The sequence below is a fragment of the Ictalurus punctatus genome, chromosome 7 (genome assembly GCF_001660625.3).
Source record: "Ictalurus punctatus breed USDA103 chromosome 7, Coco_2.0, whole genome shotgun sequence".
Lineage (NCBI taxonomy): Eukaryota > Metazoa > Chordata > Actinopteri > Siluriformes > Ictaluridae > Ictalurus > Ictalurus punctatus.
The window spans coordinates 23843814-23852901 of NC_030422.2; the positions used below are offsets into that span (position 1 = coordinate 23843814).

The window sequence follows — 9088 nt, forward strand, 5'->3', positions numbered from 1 at the left end:
TTTTGATGGGAAATTGATCCCATGCATTTTCGGAAAACAAATTTCTTAAACATAGGATGACAGAGGGAAGCTCATAAATATTCCTGAAGGAAGCGTTACCTGATTGGTCAGTGTAGGGCTGCACGATTATGACACAGATAGAAGAATAGAAATTAGCGCAGATAGAAGATTCATTTATTCATTCATTTATTTTTCTTTTTTTTAAAAGAACACAATAACCCTGAATTTTTTTCTTATTTCTAAATAAAAGATGAATGTGTTTGTGTTTGTGTTTGATGAAGTTTGAAGGAGAAACTCAGACATCAGCAGCTGCACTTCATACATTTTATTCATCATATTAAATTCTGCAGTAAAACTCAATGTGAACTGTAAATAATCTTTATTCATATTTGATATGTATAGTGACAAAGTTCCACAATCATAACATGTAAAAAACAGATTGAATGATTAAAATTATTTGTTTATCCAAAACAAACAAACAAACAAGTATTAAAATAAACTGTACATCACTTTAAAAGAGAATATGTATTTCTAAAATTTACTAGAAAAAGGAAAATATTTCTTTTTATTCTTGCCATTTAATAAACGATTATATCTTTGAGGTGAAAATTCATACAGTGTTAAATACAGGAGAGATGATCAGTGGTGCTGAATTTTTACCTCCATCATTTAAATAAGGACTGAAGTAAGGATAGAGTTTGTCAGTGAAAGACTGACCAGTGAAAGAGTAGATATGAGAGCTGGACTTCACATCATAAAAGGAGACCAGACCCTCCTCATAATCCACAAACACCCCCACCGTCTCCACCTTCTCTCTCAGTGTGAGGGGGACAGAGGGACCAGCAAGAGCCTTATACTGATTCTCATTCGTCAGCCACACAGTCCAGAATCCATTCTGAGGACTCAGTGTAATCTTCCCCTTCCTGTTAATGGACTCTTTGGCGACTCCGAGATCCCACTCAGTTTTCCCTCTGACCTGCACCTCATAATAAAATCTCCCTGAGGAGAAACTCTGCTTTCCCAGAACACAGGCACATATATTAAACCTCTGTGGTGTATCAGGGAGATCCTGTCGTGTGTCTCCATTTGTCACTTGTTTTCCATCAGCAGACAGGATGAGATATGGATGAGCTGTATCAGGATCCAGAGTCACATCCACTGAGAGAAACACACAGAGTGAGATGTGACTTTGCAGGTAAAAATATTAAATCATCATCAGTGGATCAGATTCATTAGGATTTATAAGAGGATTTGTAGAAGATTAAATAATGAAACATTTTAAACGATCTCTTGTAAAAAGAGAAAACTTGTACAGTTGATGTTAGGAGCCTGTCAAAGATGAGAAATATAAAATGTTTTCCTTCTGAAACTTTATTTCATATTTTGGAGTCACAGAACATGAGAAAAACACACACACACACACACACACACACACACACACACACACACACACACACACACACACACACACACACAGACATAAGAGAAAACATGACTTTTGCAGAAAAACATTTACATTTGCTAGGCAAAGAAATTAAAGTTTAATACTCATGAATAAAAAAAAAGGATAAAGTGAATCTCTGTCCAAACATACATGTTTCCTGCATGACTTTCTTAGTGAAATGTAAGAAGAAGATCAGTCTTTCTAAAGTAGAAAAGGGTTTAAGGGCTTTAGTGTATGACAGTAATAGGGAGCTATAGTGAGGAGGATCATGAGAGACACTTTAAGACTTCCTTTTAGCTGGAGAGATCTACAGATGAAAATCAGTCTGATGATGCAGTGGTGTAATGCTGATATGTACATTTTAATATGAGAGGAAATCAGAAACCTCACTGTACCTGCATACTGCTGAATCCTCTTCAGTTCTGTGGAGACTAATCACAACAAAACATCACATTCATTACATTTAAGATCATTTTAATGCAACACATTTTAGACTTATGCCTAAAAATTATTAAATATGAAAGTTCCTCACCTGTTTCCTTTAACTTGTCATCCAGTGCTTTAGTGAGTTTCTCATTCAGAGTCTTCTGAAGCTGAGACAGAGCTGTCCTCACAGTGTCCCCACTCAGATCAGTGTTAATACTGATCTCAGTCCAGTTCTTGGTGTGTGGAGGGCTGCACACGGAGGAGTAAATCTACAGTAGAGCAGGAGAGAGGAGAAATCCCTCAGCATGATGAGTGTTGTTCTGTGATGTTCTGCATTGCCAGTGAGCAGAGAGAGGAACACTGACCTGTAGGAGGTGGAGATGCTCCTCAGTGTGTGAGAGCTGCTCCAGCTCAGTGTCTCTCCTCTTTAGCACAGTGATTTCCTGCTCCAGCTCTTTAATGAGACCTTCAGCCTGCCTCTCTGCTGCTTTCTGCTTCTCCTCCATCACCTCGAGCAGCTCAGCCTGACTTCTCTCAATGGAGCGAATCAGAGCAGTGAAGACTTCAACACTGTCTGCTTTCTCTTTCTCTGTGCTTCTCTAAAGGAGGAACACATTTTCACTTCCATCAGATAACACTGAATAGTGAAACAATGTTTAATGCAGTTTGTTCATTTCTACAAATTAGAGCAAACAATACACAAAATATTTCCCACACACTTTGCTGAGCTCTGCTGAGTGTTTGATCTCTTGGACCTTCTTCAGTCGGTCCTGAATCATCTGCTGCACATCTGTCTGTGTTTTCCCCAGCTGTGTCTGAGGACAGAGTAGAAGAAACATAATTGACTTCATGCTTATTAAATTTGTCCCTCTGTTTTGTTAAGTGACTTTTCATAATTCTCCCTATGCATGGTGTAATAAATAATTTTCAGTAATAAATTATTATTATTGTCAACAAATTATTTTCTTGGAGCTGTTTAATCTAAAGTCAAAATCTATCGACCACTAGATAAATTTAATTGCAATATCCATAAGAATTTAAAAATCTGATATTAATCAGTGTTTCTCACCTTCCTCTCTCTGCTCTCCTCCTCTATAGGAACAGTGTTGTGATTCTTGTGATCTCCTTCAGTGCAGAACTTACACATACACGTCTGATCATCTCTACAGAACAGCTCCAGAGCTCTCTCATGTTTCTGGCAGATGTAGTCCTCCAGGTTCTCCACAGGGTTTATTAATTTATGTTTCATAAGTCTTGGAACATGATTATGAGGTTCTAGATGAGTTTCACACAAACTCAGAACACAATCCAGACAGGATTTCAGGGCCTTCAGCTTCTCTCCAGTGCAGGCGTCACAAAGAACCTCAGGTTTGTCAGGACCACTTTTCTTCTTGAAGTGATCTGCAACCTCTCTCAGTGTTATATTTATCTTCAGTTCAGGTCTATTGGTGAATTTCTCTTTACATAATGGACAGTGACAGTGTTGACTCTTCTCCCAGCGTTGTGTAAGGCAGCTCTTGCAGAAGTTGTGTCCACATGGAGTGGTGACTGGATCAGTGAACACATCCAGACAGATCGAACACTGCAGCTGATCTTCAGACAGGAGACTGCTGGAGTCACGAGAAACTAGATTTGATAGAACAAAAAGAGTTACACATTGTTTATAAATAGTGTAGAAATACTGTAATTAGTTTCAACCTTGTCTCTATACAGTAAACTGAATCTGCAGTGAAGGTGTGAAAATCACAGACCAGAATTTCTACACGTTTTCCTGTACTGATATGAAAAAGACTTTTTATTCTAAACGCACTAACTGAAGATTAAAGGCATTTGTTGAAGTTTCATTTAATGTTTGTGTTAAAACTTCTTGGTAGAATACCTTCATGAATTTTACAGTCAAGTGTATTTACAAGTGTACTGTATCTCTTATATAAGACATAAAACACAGAACAATGTGCATTAAAAATAATCACTGACAGGGTGGTGTGAAGTCATTTTCATCCCAGAGCTGAATATTTTTATATAAAACTGTACATGCTTGAGTGTTTTATTTCTCTTATACAGTATCACTGCAACGCTGCAACTATAACATATTTTTAACAAAGTCACACTTTTATCAATCTGTTGTTACTTTAAATGTTGTGGAACATATGCAAAACAATTCAAAACCTTTATGTTCATTTCCAGAACGACAGATTTGAATGTACTCTCAAATGTTTTGACCTCACTGTATAATTAACTTTTTTTTAAATAACACTTTGTTCTATGTTACTGTGGAACTGATTTTGTTTTATATTCATTGTATTTTATTTTTTCACATTTCATTAAGGACTTTTATTTTGGTGTTGTCTCCTCATAGACAGGATATTGGGTAATTAATATGGGGAGAGTTGTATTGTGGAGAAGAAGAGTGTGGGGACGGAGTGGAGTTGATCCTTTCACTAGTTTTTCACTCTGAGCACAATAAAAAAGTTCAATGTCCTCGATACTTCAAGTCCATCATTATTGTAGAGTTATAACAGAACTCTTGAATGCTCGGTCACCTAAACCCACTGTACTGTTCTCACTAAATCAGGGGTCTCAAACTCCTGGCCTGCGGACCACTTCAGGCCCACCTTCCCCCTCAGTCCGGCCCACGAGAGGATGTAAAAAACATTAAAATAATCTGGCCTGCCAAATCTAATGATATTTTATAGCAGTTTCATGCCAATTTAGCCTACCCTTTTGAAATAATTAAAATAAAAACACAATTCTGTTTTTTAAAAATGCATTTCGTTTGTTATGGCAAAGGTCAAAGTTGGCCAAAATGCGAAGGTGCTGAAGAACAAAGATGTTGCTGTCAAAATCAAAACGTAAGGTGGATGATGAACACAGACTGTTTCAAGAAAGATGGACTACCCAGTATTTTTGTGGAGTTTAATAGAAATGCTACCTGCCGGATATTTTATGTCCAGAAAAAAGAGCGTGTTAAACAATATAGCGCTATCGGCTAACACGGTGGCGGAGCGGATCAGCGAGTTATCAAGTGACATTTATGATCAGTCACGTGATAAAGATAAATCTTTCACTGCATACTCTGTGGCACTGGATGAAAGCACAGATAAAACTGACAATGCTCAGCTCGCAATTTCATAAGGGGTATTAATGAGAAGTTCGAAGTGACAGAAGAGTTGCTAAGTTTGTGTCCAATGCACGGCCGCATCACATTCAAAGATATTTTTCAGGAGCTGTGTGACGCGTTTGAGCGTGTTCGTTTACCAAGGAGCCGACTGGTAGGCATTACAACCGACGGAGCCCCATCTATGACAGGCAGAAAAAACGGACTGGTTGTGCTGGTACAAAGAAAATTAGAAGAGGAAAAAGCAGGTCCAGGTTCTGCACTGCATTATACACCAACAGGCACTGTGCAGCAAGTGCCTGAAATATGAACATGTCATGTCTGTTGTCCTGAAATGTATTAATTATATCAGATCCAGGGGTTTCCAGTACCACCAACCTTTCTGCAAGAAATTGAGTCAGCATATGATGCATACTGAGGTGCGCTGGCTCAGCAGGGGAAATGTCCTGAAGAGATTCTTTGAGTTTTATATATATATATATATATATATATATATATATATATATATATATATATATATATATATATATATATATATATATATATAGTTTGTTTGTGTGTTTTTGTTTTTTCAGAATGACGGCAGGTAAAACAGAACTTGTACAGAATATTAAACAAATACAAAAATATAATATGTATAAATGCAAATGTCCATAATAAACTATACAGAGGCAGAACACCCACGCCTTAAATTATATTATACATGTTGTGGCGCCAGGCCGGTAGCCAGCGCACAGGAAACAAAGATCGCACCTTTTTATAGACCATCAATTTACTAACCCAGCTGATATTAATTTGCACTGATAGGGGGTATAATTACTTACAGATTTCAGCTGGTTCCTTGCCTTACCCTGCCTTGGAGAACTGCTTTTTCTCAGCGTGTTCAATACTTTTTTTCCTGTGTCATTCCACTTTATTACACATAACTTTATTTATGGACTTTAATGTTGTGAATTCTTTATATTTCCAGATTTCTTAAGTTAATACTGATGTCTGGTGAAAATTTGATGTGAATAACCTCACACAAATTATATTTACTGAAAAAATGTTGACACATTCAATACTTATTTCCCCCACTGTAGATTCTTGGAAAAAACTTCCAAGGATAAACATCAGGGTGAGTAACTGATAGAATTTCTATTTGATGTTAATTATAACAGCTTCATATGGGCTAGCTTCAGGATCATAGCACTCTCCCTGACACATTTAACAACTTACAACTGTAAAGTGCCGTGTTTCGGAATAACCTGTGAACGTCTTAACGGGACACACAGATGCACTTGGCACAGTCTGAGGGCATTCATTATAGCGTGCTTCTTAATAGATTCTGCAAAGAGGCCATTTAAATACCAAAATCATACAGGAAAGTATGGTCTTCTGCTGGGCCCCCTGTCTGACCAGGGCCCTTAGAATCGTCCTAATCTCCCCCCTGCATTACGGCACACCTGTGTCACTGTAAGAAGACTTTATATCAGTACAATAACATGTTATATCTTCAATAACATAAATAGCAATAAAATAGTGTAAACAAAGGTTTTTTTAGTGTAAAGCTGTTTACACTACAGCTTGTGCGGGACTGCGGGTCGGCTAATATTACCATCAAATCTTGCCAATTATTCATCAGTGGAAATAGTCAGCCTTTAAAAAGACACATGTAGTATAGCAAATTATTCGTCATTGTGCAACACAAACACCAAAAGTACTTACACTGCTCGAATTTACATTTTATTAAAAGTGCAGGGGACAGGTCCCTGGATTCTACGCCCATGGAGCTGATCACAATTAATAATTACATTCCACAATCATAGGTTTTAATTTAGCTACATACATTCAGTTATGCATAAATTACTGGCAAATATAAGATTTAATCACAAAAAAAATTGGGAAAAGAATCGATAAAATTTTTGTGAAAAGAATTGATAAACTATTTGTAACTTTGATTTGTGGAATTAAACAGTAATATTTAGTGGCGCTGTAGCTTAGCCATAGTACATTATTCAATTACAGACTTTGCTAAAGAATAGTGTATATTATTAGGTAACTTCTGTGTATATGTCATTAACAGGTTCTATATATAATTGTTATTATTTGTATCTTTTCTTTTCAGTTTGTAAAGAAATTTAGTTGAGTTACATAAAGAGGGTTTGTTCAGACTTTATTAATTATGGACGAATGTGGCAGATTTCAGCGAGTATTTCATGGTGCTCATTATTATGATTTATTTCATGTCACTGTGTATGGCTGCAGAGCATCACTGAAATAAATAAATATTTAAGTATTTAAATAACAAACAAAACATTTTGAGTCACCTTCAATTATTTTTGCCCCAATTCCACTTCAGTATTATTCATTTATTGTCACTTTTAACTACATATCCAATTATTTAATTATTTAATTATATCAATAAATATTTAAACAATAAAGTCTGAATATTCCTCCATAGTTACACGATCTGTGTCAGTAGATTGCTTTCTAAGATGTTTGTGTTTTAGTGCACAAGAGTTATTCTTTTATGAAAAGAGATGCATAAAGTCAACAGAAAAGAGAAACTACTTATTGAGATCATTTGTATAACTTCAGATAAAATTCCATACTAGTGACAGTCCTTCATTAAATGATGCAGCACATCCACCATGCAGCACAAGCGCTTGTGACTTAGTTGTTACTATAGAAACAGTAACTTACATCTGTGTAATAATTTAATAAATTCAAATACAAATCATATATACGCTGTATAACTTACATGAAGGTGATTTATCTATGCTGCTCCTTCTTCTGGCTTTTGTTGGTCATGAAGATTCAGCCATTTACTTCCTCCTGTGTTTTGAATCTTTTCAGTAAGAAATCACATCATTCAGTTCACACATGTAACAGTATGAGGTGATACTGATCAGTCTGTTTGACTCAGCATGCCTGTCTGCAGTGTTAAACATAAGCAATGACACTGGAAGCATTTAGACTGTGATATAAAACACACGTAAACATTCCTCATCTTCATTAGATTGTAATAAACACAGAATTTCACTGATCATTCTCACAGCTCTCAGCTCACTAACTGTATCATTCACAGTTTCTCACTTCCTGATATGTTTGTAGAAGTGTTTATGTTTCACCCAGTGCTCACCTCTGTACTTCTAACACACACACACACACACACACACACACACACACACACACACACACACACACACACACACACACACACACACACACACCTTTCATCCAGGTAATTCAGTTCAGCCCACACATTTGGACAAATGTAGTCATTAAGCATACAGTATAATTGTATTTTAACTTGTATTTAAGTGTTCATGCTGGAATCAGTTCAACTCTCCACTTTTGAGCAGTTAATAAAATAAAGGAACCTTTGTTTTTCAGCTTTGCTGTCTCGGTTGATCACTGATCATTAAATACACAGTATAAAAAACACAGTTATAATCAGTTTGTATTTCAGAGTCAGTATTTCAGCAGTGTGTTAGAGACCCTGTCTCTGTCTGATATTGTTAACATGTGCAGTTTATCCTGATAAATCACACACTGACAAAACCTCTGAACTATAAAACATTCACTGAAGTACATACCTTTATTTGTATACTGCATTTATATTCCAGAGTCAGTGAATATCCTGCAGTTAATTTCAGAAATTAATGTGAAAATAAGGGTTTCTTCTCGATGGGAGCTAACTGTTTTTCTCTTTCACTTTAGTCACTTCCTTGTTCACTTTGTACTGGTTGATAAAGGGGCAGTTCCACATATGATCACAATGCAGTTTGTCTCCACCTCCCTAGCTTCACCTCTGCTCATGTGTATTTATAGTCATTCAAACTGCACATGAAATAACAATAATGTTGTTTATTTCTCCTGCAGATTATCGTGATTATCGGACAAGATCGTTTTCTCCTGAGCCACGTCATCTTTGTACCAGCAGATGGCAGCATTTGGGGCAAATGGAGGATTCATTCATTCATTCATTCACTCATGATCACATGGATCACATGTTGGAATTATTTTATTAGTAATTAACACTTTTTGATGATCTTGTATTGTTGTTGCTTTTGCAATTTTTGCTTCTAAATAAAATTATTTATAATGATTAATTG

The 9088-nt window shown here is 36.3% G+C and overlaps 1 protein-coding gene across 1 annotated transcript; it reads right to left on the minus strand.

The window, feature by feature from the left end:
• Positions 1-362: 362 nt before the first annotated feature.
• Positions 363-7795, minus strand: LOC108261673 (E3 ubiquitin-protein ligase TRIM39). The gene is given in 7 exon segments (XM_053681821.1): positions 363-1200; positions 1663-1875; positions 1977-2139; positions 2236-2469; positions 2590-2685; positions 2940-3551; positions 7718-7795. Coding segments are annotated over 7 exon segments (1986 nt in total). The 3' UTR covers positions 363-610.
• Positions 7796-9088: the final 1293 nt, after the last annotated feature.